This window comes from Monodelphis domestica, chromosome 2 (assembly GCF_027887165.1).
Source record: "Monodelphis domestica isolate mMonDom1 chromosome 2, mMonDom1.pri, whole genome shotgun sequence".
NCBI classification, from domain to species: Eukaryota; Metazoa; Chordata; class Mammalia; order Didelphimorphia; family Didelphidae; genus Monodelphis; species Monodelphis domestica.
The window spans coordinates 44118418-44137173 of NC_077228.1; the positions used below are offsets into that span (position 1 = coordinate 44118418).

Genomic DNA, 18756 nt, shown 5'->3' on the forward strand with positions numbered 1-18756 from the left:
CAGATTACCTCTTTATTAGAGTAGATAGAAAGAGAATGAAAATGAGAAAAGAAGGGGAAATCATTGCAGGGGCATGCTATGAGTGGAGACAAAATGGGATAGGATCAAGGGCTTAAAAAGAGATATTAATCTTGCTTTGGAGAAGGGATGTTTTTTCATCAGAGACTGGAGTAAAAGAAGAGAGAGCAGATTCTTGGAGATGGAGAATAAGGGAAGAGAGAGCTTTGGTATAGTATGAATAAGTACTTCTGCTAAGAGGGATAAAAAGTGGGGTGGCATGCAAGGCATGAGGAGAGAAAGGAATATTTGAAACACTTTGTGGAGATTGATAGAAATTTGGGGAAGATTAGTGAAAGTCTTGACTAGTAACAGAGAGGCCTCAGTGAGATTATAGACTAAATTTATAAGTAACCCATATAATTAGAGATTAAGGAAGCTGATAAAAGAACAGGATGAGGGCTGAGATTTGGCAAGGCAGGAGACAAAGGGACAAAAGAATCTCAAGAAAACTGAAGATAGTAAATATATAGCTAAATAAATTAAATGTAGAGTCAATACTGGGAAGGAGGGAAAGAAACTGGGATGGGGTACTGTCCTGGGAAAATAGTAAGGGATGGAGTGACTGGAAGTCGTGACAAGGATGAGTAGTTCTGAGTCCACATGAATTCATCCATGGCAGCAAAATACACAAAAAATGCTGCTTCCCTACTGGCATTGATTATCATCTCCAATTAGCCACTTTTTCAGTTCCCCAGCTCATTCTCCTTGGCAGAGAAAACAGAAGCAAAATAAAAACTTAACAAATAATCAATTATTAGCCTCCTATCCAATACAGTCAGTATTCTAATCTCCTCTTTGATATTTCTCTGTTCCTGGATAAATTATAAAGAGATCAATAAAATTCCTTTTCTTACTGTAGGCTTTCTTTATTAATATCAGATTTCTGACATTGTTCTAACAGGACTGTTCTATGATTTTGTATTTATTCTTGGTTAGGAACACTTGTAGTGTTCTATATTGTGTACACTAAAAATAATTGGATTGGTGAATTCTTTTTATACTTATCTTAGTCTCTACAAACCAATCCAGTTTTTCTCCTCATTGCAATTATTTCTCTTTCTATCCTCAGCTCTTCATTTTGAGTTTCCCAATTTATCTTTCTGGATTCCCTTGTAGAATCCATGGTGCATCACTGATCTTTCCTCTGTAGCCAATATCTACAGTGCATTACAGAATCCACATTTTTTTTACTCTCCTATATCTTGACTTTGTAAGAGTGAAAATTATAAGACTGGCTATAAATTAATAAATTTATTGACCAAAAGTAGTAGAGAAAAATGGAAAAAATACTTTCCTTATTGCTATTGCTACATTTAGCTTGTGGCTACCATTAGGGCCCCCTTCCCATGCTATACAGGCAAGTCCAGTCAGCAACAAACATGAAAGAGTGCAAAAATATGCTCTTGCCACAGTTTATCAAATCTCTCTGCCCACTAACTCTCACGTGTCATGTCTCAGGAGCCAACTATGGCTTTCTTTTTTGCCTGTGACACCCAGGGGGCACAGAGAAGGGGGTGAGGGGAAATGCAGAGGAAATCACCCTACTCCCTTTCTCTTGATCTCTTGACTCTGTTGCTGCATTTTTCTGGCTGTTATTCTATCCTCATGATTCAATTCACTCAATGATTTCCTTCACACAGTCCTGGCGTCTGGGTCAAATGTATGACCCCAGGAGAAGGAGAAAAAGTAAATTTCCTTCAAACAATGTTAAGAGGCAAAGATCATTTCCTCCAATAGTTTCCATCATTTTCATCCCAGAAACTGATTTCAAAATAGTTTATGGGAATAAAAGAAAATGCAGACCCTCTCAAAAAATATGGAGAAAAATAAAGTTTAAAGGATGCTATGACCTGTATTCATATTCCATCAGTCCTTTCTCTAAAGGTATCACATGTCCTCCTGAATTGTCTTAGATCATTGTATTGCTGAGAATAGCCAAGTCATTCATAGTTGGTCTTTGTTTGGAATTGCTGTTGTTATGTCCAATGTTCTCCAGGTTCTACTCATTGCATTTTTTATTAGTTCATATGAGTCTTTCCAGTTTTTTTCAGAAATCACCCTGCTTGTCATTTCTTAAAGCACAAAATTTGTTTAATTTTATGCAAACATTGGGTATCCTCTCAGTTTCCAATTCATTGCCACAAAAAGAGCTGTTATGAATATTTTTTTACATATAGATATTTTCCTTTAAAAAAATCTCTTTGGTATATACCTAGTAGTAGTATTGCTGGGTCAAAGGGTAAGCACAGTTTTATAGTCTTTGGGGCATAATTCCAAATTATTCTCAAGAACAATTGAATCAGTTCACAATTCTACCAACAGTGCATTAGTCTACCTATTTTTCTACATCTCCTCTAATATATATATATATGTATATATATATATATATATATATACATATATATATATATATATCACTTCCCTTTTCTGTCACAGTAGCCGGTCTGATCATTATAAGGTGTACCTTCAAGGTGTGTGCCTTTCTTGTCAACCTTCTACGTTGTTGAGGGTAGAGAATTATTTTACTCAATCTTTTGTTGGTTCTACCTCCAGATTTCTATTTGGGACATTATTTGAGTGTTGTTTGAAATTTAGGAGAGCTCGGCTGAGTGCTTTTCTATTTTGTCATCTTTGTTCCAGTACCAATTTTTAAATATAAAGATAATTCTCATTAGAATCATGCCTGATCTTGAGCCCCTTGAGAGCTATGTCTTTAAACTGTTAAACATTTGAAGATCAAAGAGCCACATGGCCATTGTAATAGCTTCATTACAATTTCCCACAGTGTTAATAAAGTAGAATGTAATAAAGTAGACAAGAGCTATTCATCTCATTAACTGAGATCATAGAACTTCCATTATGAGGCTAATTGTGGAAATATTGCCTTACTAATAAGTTCCACAAAAAATACAAGCGCAAAAAAGTATATTCCACTTAAGGCTTTCAAATGTTCATTCCCTCTATTGAATCACTTTTTTGTTGATGCCGTCAAGTGTTGTATGGGTTATTTGTTTATTTTGTTTTTTATTAGGTGTAGATACAAATCTTTACTGGTGCCAATGAAATACACAAATAGTTTTATAACAACTCTTTGAAGATTCATGCTGAGTCCAGAGCCTGCATCATAACCCTGCCATGTGATAACAATTCTGCCCTAGGCAATCTGCTAGTTGTCAAACCAGCTTCAAGAAGGATTCTTTAAGAACCCTTAAAAACAATAAGTACTGCTCCTATCCCCTTAGCCAGGGGATAGCATTTCCTTCTGATTTTAGCCATTTTGATAAAAAACATCTGCTTTAATAAACTGCAATAACAATGACCCATTGATAATTATATTAAATACTGGATCCTAAGCAAATATGATTTGCAGCTTCTAAACAGAGCAATTCTTCAAATGATGGATATGAGTCCTTTTTGGACATCCCTCTCTGTAGCTTCTGAAGAACTGTCTAAATTGAAGATGTGTCCTAACTCCTAAGAATGATCCTATTCACCGTCATCTTCACCAGCCATGCCATTGAAGAAGTCCCAGTTCTCTGTGTGCGTTATACCTGTGGGTCTAGACACTGTCTCATATGAGGGATATTTTGTGGGATAATCTGTGAGGGGAAGGAACAGTGAGCTCCACATGTTAGCTGGAAGGTGCCCTTTTAATCACAGATTAAAAATTCCTATGACTATGTAAAGATTTATAAAAATGTAGGTTACTCTATACTTATAAAGAGGCATTATGGTAGAGAGGATAGAGAAATGGCTTGAGAGACAGGAAGATCTGAGTTCAGATTCTTCCTCTGGCATGCTATGTGACTTTGGGCAAATCATAGCCTCTCAATTCTCTAGGCTCATGGTGTCAAACTCAAATAAAACGGAGGGCTCTTAACTGCATATAAGGATCCCTGTGGGTACATATTGACTTAGAAAAATACTAAAAAACATTTGCCTGTTTTTGTTACTTATTTTGTTCAGTATTTCCTGATTTTACATTTACAATTTATAGATTACATTTTAATCCAGGTACTCCAGGCTGTTTGACACCTCTGTTCCAACACTGGTTCCAGAGTCAGGAAGACTTACTATCTGTGTGACCCTGGACAAGTCATTTAATCTCTTTCTTCCTTAGTTTTCTCATCTGTAAAATGGGGATAATAATAGCACCTATTTCCTAGAGTTGTCATGAGGATCAAATGAGAGGATATCTGTAAAGCCTTTGCTTAGCACAGTGCCTGGCACATAGAAAGTGCTGAAAAAATATTATTATTTTTTTATTATCATTTGTAACAGTACAAAATCACAAAATATAATACATATTGTATAACATAAATGTTATTTTTTATTATTATTGTAGAGCAGGTACCTAGTTAACTTGCTAGAGGCAGTTTCCTTTTTTGGGAGTCCCTTAAAACAATAAAATCTCAAGTGTAGTCCCTTCCCTTTTGTATAACAGCCCACAGGGCTCCTTGAGATACATGTCTATGCCCAGAAACACACCTGTCTCCTTATAGCTATGCACACAGCTCTTCAAAAATAGAAAGCTGGTTCTTGGAGCAGAGACTGGGATTGACTGGCAGAATGTTGAGCCCTGACCAATGAGCCTATCTAAGCAGTGGTGGAAGACTACTGTATACAAAAAGGAATGCTGTGGGTCAGTGTTGAAATGTCATAAAATGATCAAGATTCTAAAATGTCTGCTTCAGTTTCAAAGCAGAGCCAGTGTAGTCAAAGCAAATGAACTGGGCTAACAGTCCAGATTTGAGTCCTAGCCGGACCACTAACTAGTGACCGACCATGGCCTTGGGTCTCAATTTCCTTATGTTCAAAGTATTGCTCTTAAAAAACATAACCTTTAAAGTTTTCTCTAGCTCTAAAGTTGTGTTTTTCTCTGCTACTTTGTCAATGTCTTGGGTTCAGTTGTCATCTTTATGAATATTATCCCAGCTCTGACTTCTCTCTCCAACTGTCTACTGAATATTTTGAACTAGATGTCAAGTAGACATCTTAAATTCATCATGTCTCAAGCTGAGCTCATTATCTCCTCTTCCCTCCCTAACTCCTCTGTTATCATTAAGGATGCCTCTCAGTCACCTGGATTCACATCCTGGGTGTCATCCTTGACATCTCACTCTCTCTTACAACTACCCCTCCTTCCCATATTCAATCTGTTGGCAAGTTTTCCCAAGTCTCTCTCCACAATATAGATGACAGATTCCTCTTTTTCTGCTCTGATTGCCACAACCCTGATGCAAACCATCATCATTTATTGCCTGGAGTATCGCAGTCTTGTCTCCCTGCTTCAAATGTCTCCCCACTCTAGTTCATCCTCTCAGTTATCAGAGCCATTTTCCTAAAGTATAGCCTCACTCTTAAACTCCTCTGGCTCCCTGTAATCTCCAGGATCAAATATAAAAATAATTTCTTTGGTGTTCAAAGTTCTTCAAAACATAGCTACTCTCTTCCTTTCCAGTCTTCTTACACCTTCCATCTACGTACTCTGAGACCTACAGACACCGACCTTCTTGCTATTCCTTGAACCATCTTCCTACTCTGCCTAGAGTTCTTTCCCTCCTCATCTTCACCTCTCAGCTTCCTTCAAGTCAAAGCCAAAGTCTCGGCTGTAGCAAGAAACCTTTCTTGATCACCCTTGATTTTAATATCTTCTTTCTGAGATGATCACCAACTCATCCTTTATATATCTTATTTGTATATGTTGTTTGCAGGTCTTCTCCCCATTAGATGGAGAGTCCCTTGAGGGCAGGAGCAACTCTTGCCTTCCTTTATATTCCCAATTCATAGTTCTATGCCTGAGTAATAAATTAATTCTTAGTGTTATTTATTTATTTATACCCTTACCTTCTATCTTAGAATCAATATTTTATGTGTAAAAGGGTAGCAAGTGCTAGACAATGGGAGTTCAGTTACTTGTTCAAGGTCACACAACTAGGAAGGATCTGGAATACTTACTCTACCAGCCTGGGTTATAACTTACCCATGCATTCTTGTTCTGGGTAATTCTTGTTTAAATCCTTCCATACATTTTCCATAGACAATCAATAAATTGCCATTGAGACTTTTCCCCAAGCCTTTTCCTCAAACACTGGGCTCAAATCACTACCTCTTACCTCTCACTCTTGTTCCATGGATTCCCACTAATCATACAGTTCTTGGATATTATCTTCTAAGCATCTTCTCCTATATGGGGTCATTATTGGTAGCATGATGTCTCCTATTTTCAGCAAGAATGGCTTTCATGACCCTTTGGGTCACTCAAAATTTTGATTCTTCTATTACTATGTTGGTTCATGTTTCTTCTATTACTATGATGTTCATGTTCATAGCCATACAGCTATGAGAAAATATTGGTGTTAAAAAGTAGGGCTTTTGTGTCAGTGGGGATGGGATAGCCTAGAAATTTTCAAAGCTCATTCAGTTTCCCAAATGTACGTCAGTTGGCTCTTTTTCTCCTACTATAGGTCTATTCATTGTTTATCTACAGAGCATGACTGAGTACCAATCGACCACTTAATGGGCCACCCACCTAACTGTATATTATGTTCTAATAAATATATATTTGTCATCCACTTTGTTTTCCTTATTGGGATTGCTACTTTGACCCTTTGAAAATGGTTTTAGATCTAAGTGGATTGCTTATCATTTAATAGTGACCACAAAATGCTAAGCTTCTCTTCTTGATCTTACTGTGTATCTAGCAGAGAGTATTTAAATAGATCTGTGATCTAATGAATATGAGGATTTTCTACATTGTACAAATGGCTATCTGTGCCTTCTCATCCTGTGGAATTCTTTGTGTCTTCCTATAGTTCCATTATATAAGATCCATCCAACATTGGAACTCTTCCTCTTGTATTTTTGTTTTGCTTATATTTTATAGGTACAAGTGTGGCATTTGGGCTATTTATTGCCCCATCTTCATGCTACACAACTGGTCTGGTAATCTCCCTCCCCAGTTTCTCAGTATTATCCTTAGCACCATTCTTTATATGCCCACCTTGTGTCTCTCCTTTGACTGCTGGGCCACCCACAGCTTTGATGCTTTAGAGATCATAGTCTTCCAAAATTCACAGCTATTCAGTCATGGAGAAAAAATTAAAAGGATTAGCTTTTGTGCTAGGGAGCAGCTTGGGAGTATTATGGGCAGTGCACAGTTTTCCAAATGCTATCCAGCCAACTCCCTTCTGTCTATTCAGCTCTGGGTTTGGCTCATTGTTCTTTTTTAGTGCCTGTCCCAAATATATGAAATCTAAGTCAATAAACTAGCCTTCTTTTTCTCCTTTTGGTTTTCCTATATGAATGTATTATTATTGTAATTAAAGCTAACATTTACAGAGCATCTTAAAGTTAATGAAGCACTCACTTTTTTTTTCTCTCTCTCTCTCTCTCTCATTCCCTCTCTTCCCTCTCTCTCCTCTGATCGTTCTCTCTCTAGATAGAAGGATAGATAGATAGATAGATAGATAGATAGATAGATAGATAGATAGATAGATAGATATTTAAATGGTTCTATTATCTCCATTATACAGACAAGGAAACAGGCTGAGAAAGGTTAAGTTGCCTATGGGCACATAAAGTAGATCCTTGCTCTCCTGGGATGCAAACTCAGGAGATCTTCCTGAATCTGCCATTCTCTTCATCACCTCGTTTGAATCATGAATCTCACTGAGACATCCCTGTAATGTCCTGTGGCAATGAGCACAACAGCATCCACAGGCAGGAAGATCTGGGGTCCTCCCTCATTTAGAGGGAATTCCTTTTCCATTTGAACTCTGCAGGTTATCTGGTGCAGGTCATCTACCATGATGGTGATGATCATTCTTAGCAAGCACACACTTTTGTTTATATTAATAATCAGAGGGTCTTTGAAAAGACTGATCATGAGGTTTCTTTCATCATGAAATCTTGTAAGATCTTAATATATACAAAAGACTCTTTGTGTAGGAGGAGAGCCTTTGAGACCATGTCAGTTACTTTGGGGGAATCAACAAACAATAAATGGAACAGGATCTAGTATTTTCTGGACCTTTCATCTGATTGTATATCTGTCAAACTGTGATTTGCTGTAGAAAATAATTTGTGAAAGCTTGTCTTGTTAATCCATCATACCCTGCTAAGAGGCCATCTGGGGAGACCAGGACAAAAGAATCAATCTGCTGTCAGCACCACTGTTTGGACTGGGCACATGATGCCTGGCTAGAAAAGATACTGGCACACCAAGGATCCTTGATGAGCGTCATGGAGACATTTGAAGTCCTTAATAGCTTCCTGCCCTCCTGCCAACTGGTTCTGAATTAGAGTAGAATTACTGCCGTCCTCAGGTTACATAATTATTTTCGTGATTTCATATAATTTCTCAGAGATGTACCACTTGAACCCATGTCTAAAGTCCTTATATCCCCAATGGTATAGTACTTCTTAAAGAAACAGTTGCCAAACCATTCCAGTATTTCTGCAAAGAAAACCCTAATGAGTTGCAAAGAGTTAGACACAACTGAAAAATGACTGAAAAGAAATAGTTAAGCTGCCTTGGCTTCAAGGGGAAGATAACATCAATTAAGGGGCTGCTTTTGAGGGCAGAGTTCTAAAAGGGCTTCTAGAAGAGATCAAGCACTCGGTTGTTCCTTACAACAGCAGATATCCATCAGATTGATGACCAATCAATAAAAATGTAACATATAAAATCGGTTTTGCTCTGCTTTGCCACACACACACACACACACACACACACACACACACACACAGTGTAATTTGTTGGTGTTCAGTTATTTTTCAGTCACATCTGACTCTTCAAGACCCCATTTGGGGTTTTCTTAGCAAAGTTTCTATTTCCTCATCCAGCTCCTTTTACTGATGAACCGAGGCAAAGAGAGTAAATAGTAAGTGTCTGAGGTCAGATCTGACTTTAGGAAGATGAGTATTGCTGACTCCAGACATCAACTGAGACACTTCGAAGTCTCTCAGTATAACTAAACATGACCAAATATGACCCAAACTATAGAACAGAGCCATAGAACATCTAGAATAAATCATCAGTTCAGATCATTGGGGACACACCCTACATGTCTATCATATGGATGCAGCAACATGGAAGAGGCGCTTGCAGGTAGGAAGACTTAATGGCAAAGAATGTACTGCCAGCTGAGCAGATCTAGTAGCATTCATTTATGAGCTCAGAAACATTCCTGGACATTTCTTGTGAATGTATACTATGAGTAATATGGCTTAGTTGAATATAAAGTTCCTTGAGGGCATCTTTATAGCTCCAGCTCCCCAGCATATGTAGGATTTGATTAATAGATGTTTGTTAAATTAAAATACACTACTGCAGACTGGGTATGGAATGATTTGAATCTAGAGGTGTGGGTTTGAATGTGTGTTCAAGGGCAAGCTATAGCTTCTAAGAACTTCATTTTACTCATCAGCAAAATTAAATCAGGATATACAATCTGTCTATCTCATAAGGCTTTTATAAAGGAGGAAAATGCACAATAAGGTGAATAAAGTATGAGTTCTGAAGTCAGAGGACCTGGGTTCAAATCCTACCTCTCATACTACCTGTGTAATCTTGGGAAAGTTAAGTAGATCATTGCCTGCCCTTACTGTTTCTCAAATACTATGACATTGTACCTCTCAACTCAAGGATTTTTTTCTGGCTGTTCTCTATGACACAAAGCTCAATCTTCTCATCTCCACTTCCAATTTCCCTGGTTTCTTTAAAGTTCATCTCAAGTGTCACCTTCTACAGGAAGCCTTTCCTGATACCCCCTTAATTCTTGTTCTTCCCTCTGATTATTTCAAACGTATTCTCTCTAAAGCTTATATATATATGTGTGTGTGTGTGTGTATGTATATATATATATATATATATATATATAAATTGTTTGCTTGTCATCTCCCCCATTTGACTTTGAGTTACTTGAGAACAGGGACTGTCTTTTGCCTTTTGCTGTATCCCCAGAGCTTATCATAATACATGGAAAACAGAAGGTACTTCATAAATGTTTATTGCCTGACCCATCCTTTTGCTTACATCAACCTCTTCAGTTTCCTTATCCATAAAAGAAGAGAGAAATGGTCACTTTAATCTCAAGATCTAAGTTTCTATGAAATCACTTTGTGAACTTTATAGCATATATATACATATATACATATATATGCATATATATGAATCTTATCTTCTGTATTGAAATCAGTACTATATATTGGTTCCAAGGAAGAATGGTAAGGGCTAGGCAATGGGGGTTAAGTGACTTGCCCAGAGTCACACAGCTAGGAAGTGTCTGAGGTCAGAATTGAACCCAGGACTTCCCATCTCTGGATCTGGCTCTCAATCCACTGAGCCACCTAGTTGTCCCCTTTATAGCATTATATTAATAATACATATATGTATGATTGCTCAGGATCCTTACCCAAAATTTGGAATCCAACTGGATTGAATGGTATATGAAATAGAATTCCCCAGGACCTAGAAAGTTTACCCTGGAGTCCTCCTCTATCATATCAAATCAACACATCTACTAAATATCATTACAATATCACATGGTAAAAACCAGCTTCATATTGCAGCAGACTCTAGATCATAAACTATAGAGAAAGCATTTGTTAATATTGAATATAATCAAAAGGATACAGACTCAAGGATCTCCAGAAGTCATTTCTGAGGTCAACTAGCCCTGGAACCAATGAGTGTAGGCAGCTATAGTCTTGGTTGTATGTGATGGCTGACTCCAAGAAGCTTACATTCTACTGGAGTGGTAGGACTCAAGGATTATGCCATCAAAAACACAAAAAAGAATATATAGTGTATGGAGTGATGGAAGTCAATGAAAAGATCCAGATAACATGTTCTAGGATAAAGAGAATACTTTTGGAGGGAAAAGAGAGGAGGGTTGCTGAAGTATTCTTTTTTTTTTTTTGGAAACTTGAAATAGTTTTTTATTGTCTAGAAATGGGACTAAAGATAAAAATGAAGCAGACCTTGCCCTTAAGGAGCTTACAATCTACTGGATGTAAGAAATATACAAAGTAATTTGGGGGCTGGGAGGAATGCTAGCAACTAGAGGAAAGGGAAAAATCCCATATAAGAGGTGGGGACACTTGAGCTGATTAGAGAAGACTAAATGGTGTAGGTGGTACTTAAACAAAGTCTGGGAGGAAGAGAAATGTGAAGGGGCAGATGAAGAGGGAGTGCTTTCCAGGACTGAGGAATAGCTTAGAGAAATTAATGGAGGTTGGAGATTGTTCTTTTGGTTTGGGGAACCATTTGGTTAGGATGAAGGGGGAGGGAGATAAGGCTAAAAATGTAGATTAGAATGCATTGCTGAGGGTCTGAAATGATGTATTTCTCTTTTGGAAATATCAAAGAGTTTTTGTAATCCAAGCATTGCTTCTTTTTTATTTTTTTCATTTTGTGCCAAGTAGGAAGGTTTTTTGACAAGTGGGAAAGCATTAGTCAAACCTTCCATGTATTATATACCCAACTGCTTTTGCTGAAAACACTCACAGCATTTTACTATACTCCAGTAGAAATGGAAGCTCTTAGTGTCTGCCTCTCTGATATGATACAAGAATTGTGGAAGTAATATACCTAAGGCAGGGATTGTATCTGTGTTCTAGTCCTTGATTACTTCATACAATAGTATCAATTCATCTGCTGAATTTTCAAGGAGCCATTACTTTTCAAACATAGCTATGGAAATACGACTAGGAGAGCTAAGAAATCAAAAACAACCATGGTGATCTTGATGTAAAACATTGTTAAGTTAGTATAATGGCTTTATGTACAATAGTGCCTGAACATTATTTGTTGAAATCTTCTTAAGGATTTTATTTTCTTCCATTTGCTTACATCAAACCAAATCCTAGAGTATCTACAGGATCACAGAATTCTGTGTATTCAGAGATGGAAGGGAACTTTGTATTCATCTGAAGATAGGTGGAACAGTATATCATATGCCAGGCATGATGTCAGGAAGACTCATATTTCTGAGTTTAAATCTGGCCTCAGGCACTTTCTAGCTGTGTGATCCTTGGCAGGTCACTTAACTTTGCTTGCCTTGGTTTCCTCATTTGTAAAAAGAGTTGGAAATGGCAAGTCATTCCAGGATCTTTGTAAAAAAAAAAAACCTAGATGAAGAATGAAGAATAGAATATGACTGAAATGACTGAATAACAACAATCTCAACACCACCACCCCTTAGCAGATGAGGAAACTGAGATCCAAGGAAATTAAGGAGAAAACATGTGCAATATGCCCAATGACTGATGAGAAATAAATATGTATGACCCTTCCTCTCACTGACCCTTTCATTCTTCTACTCTAGGGCCCTAAAGGAGATCCAGGATTATCTCCAGGTCAAGCCATGGTTGGAGAAAAGGTAAAAATCAAAAAGGCATAATCTAAGAGTTAAGTTTTTCTGGTTTTGCTTCTCTTTCCCTACTTAAATTTTGAATCACTATTGGACAAAGAGGAATCTGTTTTAGGATCTGTATTAATGATCATCTAATTATTAACTTATTTGTTGATTGGCTTACTGAATGACTGATTTAGCTATTTATTCATTTCTTTGAATCACTATCATAAACAATTATTTAATGAATTTGGTACTAGGAACATGGTACTGCCTTGAATCTATGGAAGTAAAGATTTGGGTATAGGTGGGAGGCATGTCCTCTAAAATATTTAAATTATATTTGATATGAATGGCATTTCAGTATAATACATTGTGAGTAGGCTTTAGGGTCAGGATCAGATAGGGACAAGTCCTACCTCTAACCCTGGGCAAGTCATTTAACCTCTCAGTGGTCTAGGAAATTCTCCAAGACTAAAAGTTGCAGAGAAACAATTGGCATGCACTGACACTGAGGGAGTTTCCTCATCTGGGAGTTCCCTGTACCAGGGAGATCATAGGTCCTGTCCCCAAACAAGCAGTAAACTAATTATTCAGTGAGCAAGTTCAGTGGTTCAATGAATAACCCATTTGGAGTATATATAATTGAAAATCTGTTACCCTAAAAAAAGAACTACATTTCCTGGGAGCCCACTGACTTCCTGTCATTACATACTTCCTGTAGACAGAGGATATAATGTGAGGACGGGGAGAGTCCCACCTCTTCTTGTGCTTGCAGCCAGTGGTAATGGTGGTGAGTGGGGATTTTTAAAATGGCTAACCAGCCATGGGCATGTGGTTTTATTTTGTATCCTCTTTATTCCTTGATTTCTAATGATCATTCAATAAATCTCTTAAAATATAATATTTTATTATTGAGATTTAATTTTAACTTTTACAGGAAAAGGATCAATTTTGCTTTAAATATATTTGAACTTACAGCCATGTAGTGTGGCACAGTTTAAACAAGGTTTGCCTTAAAATCAAGAAGATATATGTTGAAGACTTGCCTTATAGTCAACTTGTTACCATGGATAAGTTGTCCTCTCAGAGCCCACGAGAACCCTTTATGAGTATGTTATAAAGTTAACAATCTACATCAAAGAAGGGAGTTTCCATGCCAGGTGTTCCCCAAGGAGATGGAATTGTAGACCTAGACCAAAAACATACACCTATACCTCACTGAAATTTATACGACTCTTTAAAAACTTGGAGAAGACTTACTTAACAGTTTGTTTGATCTGCACAATAACCCTCTGAAATAGCTGTTAATTATGATCTTCCCAATTTACAGTTGAAGAAACTGGGACTGAACATCATAAAATTTCTTTTTTTTTAAACTCTTACCTTCCATCTTAGAATCAATCCTTTGTATTGATTCCAAGGCAGAAGAGCAGTAAGAGCTAGGCAAGGGGAGTTAGGTGACTTTCCCAAGGTCACACAGCCAGGAAGTGTCTGAGTCCAGATTTAAACCCTTGGCTTCCCATGTCTAGGTCTGGATCTCAATCTACTGAGCCATCTAGTTGTCCTCCACCATATAGTTTCTATGTGTGTGAGGCAGGATTTAAATTTGGGTCTTCTTTACTCCAAGTTCTGTGCTACTCAGTTGTCTCTCAGATAATATACATGCACATACAATACATGGAATATATCTGTGTGTGTATATACTTACACACATAGGCACATTTGCATCTAACAGTATATTTATGTACCGATCTATTAATGTGTATGCACTTATACATATACACATATACAAACACACACACACACATATATATATATATATATATATATATATATATATATATATAGTCTTCTATTTGGCTGTGAAAGCTTTTCTTGGTGCTTTACACAGACATTATTTCTCACCATAGCCCTGTGAATTCTGGCAGGCACACATAATTCCTGCTTTAGATGAAATGTGCATACTAGCAGAGTAAAAAGAATACTAGACTTGAGGGTTTAGATACTTGTTCTACTTAGGATGTATAGGATCTTAGGGAAGTCTCCTGGGTGCCTCAGTTTCCTTATAAGTAAAATAATGGGTTTGAGCTAGATTATCTCAGTGTCTGTTGTAGCTCTGATATTTTTTGATTCTGAATGAGGAATAGGATCAGATAATTTAAATAATTTTCCTGGACATATACGACCATAGATTTATGGTTGGAAGGGACCAAAATGGCCCCAAATTTTTACAGATGAGGAAACCAAGACCAAGAGTAAGGTTTTGATCCCAGGCCCTCTTATAGATCTGATAGAGGTCATCTATCCCATGCCTCCTCCTCTGCTTCCTGTTCCATTTTTAATAATAAAGATACTAAGTTCCATAAAAGTTAAGTGACTTGCTCAAGGTCAACAGGTAACAGATCCAGGATTTTAAAACAGGTGACCTGACTCAGAAGCAGGTCTCATTCCATTGAATTTACTCCAGTATATGGCTAATGAGGGGCAGCTAGGTGATGCAGTGTATAGAGCACCTGGTCTGGAGTCAAGAAGACCTAAGTTCAAATCTAACCTCAGACACTTACTAGTTGTGTGACCCTGATCCTGTGTGCCTCCATTTCCTCATCTGTAACATGAGCTGGAGAAGAAATTGGCAAATCTCTCCAGTATCTTTGCCAAGAAAATTCCAAATGGGATCCCAAAGAGTTAAACATGACTGAAATAGCTGAACAGCAACAAAAACAACATGTCTGAAGCTGTGTGACCTTCAACAAGTCACTTTACCTCTTTTATATAATATTTGAGCCTCATTTTCTACTTCTATAAACTGGGAGGAATAGTAGCACCTATTTTACAAGGTGGTTGTGAGGACCAAAGGCGTTATCCTATAGAAAGTTGCAGCAGACCTTAAAGCACTCTGTTCAAGGGAATCCCCAAAGACTAAGACAATTTTTCAGACTCTCCTGCTCTCAAAAATGCCAGCACTAGAGCAAAATAAAGTAGAGCCCTACATGAGAATAACCGACATTCCTATAAATACTGTAACAAATTCATAAATGCAGGTCTCCAGTGCTACGGAAGGTCTTTCTGGAGGCATCTGCTACAGCTTTGTTTAGACTGGGATTTGAGCTCTCCAGGACAATTATAGGGTGTTTTTGTTTATGTGGCATGTGCTTGCAGGCTTCATTTCTTTCTTTTTTAGTCCTCAAGTATTTTGCCAGTTCCTTTATTGCAACCTGATAGCCACCCTCGTCATGCCTTATAGAATGAGCCTGTTCAGCACATCCATATTTCTCTTAGGACTAAGCTAATTCACACCAGCAATGCGCAGATGTGTGTTAACGGGAATTGGAGAGATTTATTCTTCTGGTACGAATAAATTCATTGATGAGTGCAAGTCTATTTTGGGGAATGGGATCATTCATTGCTGTCCTATCTGCAGCTGACTCGTACTCTCATTGCAAGGGGGTAAAATCTCAAGAGCTCTAGAGGACTGTTTTTAGAAGCATAAATATAGCCCACTCCATTGCCTTAAAATTTAGAAAACAGAAGCCTGCTCAATCCTGGTGACAGCCTAAAATAGAATTCCCAGCAAAAGCGTACACAAATAAACCAGGTACTTTGATTTTTCTCTTTCCTAGTTACTTGTTGGTGCAAAATATAGGGTGGCTTGGAGGAGCCTTTAAGCCCGTTTGCTTTTGAAATACCCATGTGCTCATTATGGTTAACACTGCGAAGGAGAAATGTGGTAATAGAGAGAATTTAATAACATGTTGATAATGGCCTTTAAGTGAAAGCTCACTCTTGAAAAGGACCTATATTTCCAGCATGGCCATATATAAAAGAAATATCCAGGAAGCTATGGTTAAGATGGAGGCCAAGTCTAAATGTGGCATCAAAATGCAAGAGTGGGTCAAATAGATATACATATTTTTTATATTTTAAGAGATCTGTGATTTCATCAAGATGTATATCCCCTCCACCAAAAGGGATCACAACACTGTCATGGGAATAAGGATAGAGACTGGACCTTAGATTTGAACAGGAATTGGACCTTGGATTTGGTAGGAGCTGGATCTGTCATTGTCAGGAGAAATTCCTGGAGGAATAAATTCCTTTTCCCATTGCAGTCCATCAACTTCTTTATAAATTGGAGTCTTGTGGATTTGCTTAGGAGTCAGAGGACCAGGGAAATTCAGCCAATCAACCAATAGACCCTGATTAACTGCTTATCATGTTCTAAGCCTTATGTTAAGCCCTAGAGGTATAACGGTTAAATTAGTTTCTACTAATAAAAATATCATATTTTTGAGGTTTATTAAAGATTATTAGAAATCAAGGATAAAGAAATACAAAATAAGAAAAGCACATGCCTAGGGCTGATTAGCCCATTCATATTTCACTTACTACATCTTGCATGCTGAGTAGAGAGACTCATGTGCTTAGAAGTGGAAGAAGAGAGACTCTTGGGAGGCAGAGAGCCCTTTAAAAACTAAATTGTGTTCTCGCCCAGGTGGAGACTCAGGTGAGATTATAGGGAATTCTGGGAAGTACCAAGGACTTCTGGGGATTGAAGTGTGGGATTCAAATCTCCATTTTTACAGAGGTGCAAAGAAAAGCAAAATCATTTCTTTTTTTGTCAAAATCAAATGAATTGAAATTGTATTTGTAAAACATTTAGCTTAAGACCTGGCACATATTAGGCACTTCAGAAATGCTTAATTCCTTCCCTCATTCCTGAAGGAGCTGGTATTTTAATGGGAAAGACAGCATGCAACTAATTATATGCATACATGACATGTATGATGGAAATGGGATACACCAATAGCTGGTATGGGGGGATGGGGAGGGATCTTGTGAGAAAGGTTTCTCTGTCAGAAGTATGGACTTGAGCTGAGTTTTTTTTTAATTCCTTTTCTTCTATAGAAGGTAAAAGGCAGTAAGGGAGTTAAGTGACTTGCCCAGGGTCACACAGTCAGATTTGAACGCAGGACCTCTCATCTTCAGGTAGCACTGTGCTACCTAGCCGTCCCTGAGCTGAATCTTGAAGGAAGCCAGGGAAAGGTAGAAGGGAGAAGGAAGATAATTTTAATCAGGGGGGACAGCCTGTAGAGTAATGGAGTGTCATGTACAAGAAATGGCAAGTTATTGGATCAGAGGATATGTGGGAATGAGTAAAGTGTAAGAAACCTGGAGAGGTAGGAGAAAACCAGGTTATGAAGTGCTTTGATTGCCAAACAGAGGATTTTCTATTTTACCTTGGAGGTAATAGGGAGTCACGGGCATTTATTGAGTTGGGGTGGGAGTGAGGGGGTTGACATGGTGAACTTAGAGTCAGGAAAACTTGAATATGAACCCTCACTGACTAGCTGGATGACCCCAGGACAAGCCTCTTAACCTTTCAGCCTCAGCCTCCTCATTTGTAAGATGGGGATAGCCATAGCACATTCCCCCCAGGGTTTTAAGGATCAAATGAGAAAATAGAAAGTGACTTTATAATTGTGAAAATACTAAATCAGTGTTTACTATTGTGACTTCACCTTACCATCCACCTCTCTTATAAGCTGCTGAAGAGTTGCCAGTCTTCACTTAGAGGGACTTTTCTTTTTTTAATTAAAATTTATTTATGTTTGTTCATTAAAATATTCAGGAAAGTCCCTCTCTTCCCATTAGAGAAGGCATTATTGACAAAAAATATATAGATAAATAAAACCATATTTTGCTTATTTCTATCAGCTCTTTCTCTGAAGATGGATGCACACATGTCATTCTTCAGATATTTCCCTTGCTAAATATAATGTTCATTTCCTTCTGCTCATTTCACTCTTCTTCGTGTTTCCAAAGAGAACCCTTCTCCTAATGATATCACAGGTCTCAGATCCCACCCTACCCCACCATATAAAAAATCCTGCTTATGATTTTTAGTGAATAGCAACCTCCCCCCAGTAATTTTCAGGTCTCTATCCCATATCATGTCAATTCACTTCAGTGCAACTCATCTTAGAATTTGCTGAGGGGTACATTGCCTCCAATGTACTCTGTTCTATTCTCAGTTCTATGTGGACTGTGAAAGGGACTCGCACTACAGTTCTGTCTTTCTGAGCCTAACATTTCTGAAATGATTGAAAAAATACATTCATGTGCTGCCATATTTAATTATGAAACCCATCAGAATAGGGCAGCTGGGTAGCACGACCTGTAGACTGCTGAGACTGGAGTCAGGAAGACTCATCTTGAGTTTGAATCTGGATTCAGACTCTTCCTAGCTTTGTGACCCAGGGCAAGTCATTTAACCGTGTTTGCCTCAGTTTCCTCACCTATAAAATGAGCTGGAGAAGGAAATGGCAAACCACTC

At 37.8% G+C, this 18756-nt stretch overlaps 1 protein-coding gene across 2 annotated transcripts in view; it reads left to right on the forward strand.

Annotated features, from left to right (window-relative positions):
• COL24A1 (collagen type XXIV alpha 1 chain) overlaps nt 1-18756 on the forward strand; it is a 399913-nt gene that overhangs the window by 75002 nt on the left and 306155 nt on the right. For both annotated transcript variants that reach the window (XM_007480591.3, XM_056815400.1), the window contains one exon: nt 12393-12446. In XM_007480591.3, coding sequence (XP_007480653.1) covers nt 12393-12446 — 54 coding nt within the window. The remainder of the gene's footprint in view (nt 1-12392; nt 12447-18756) is intronic.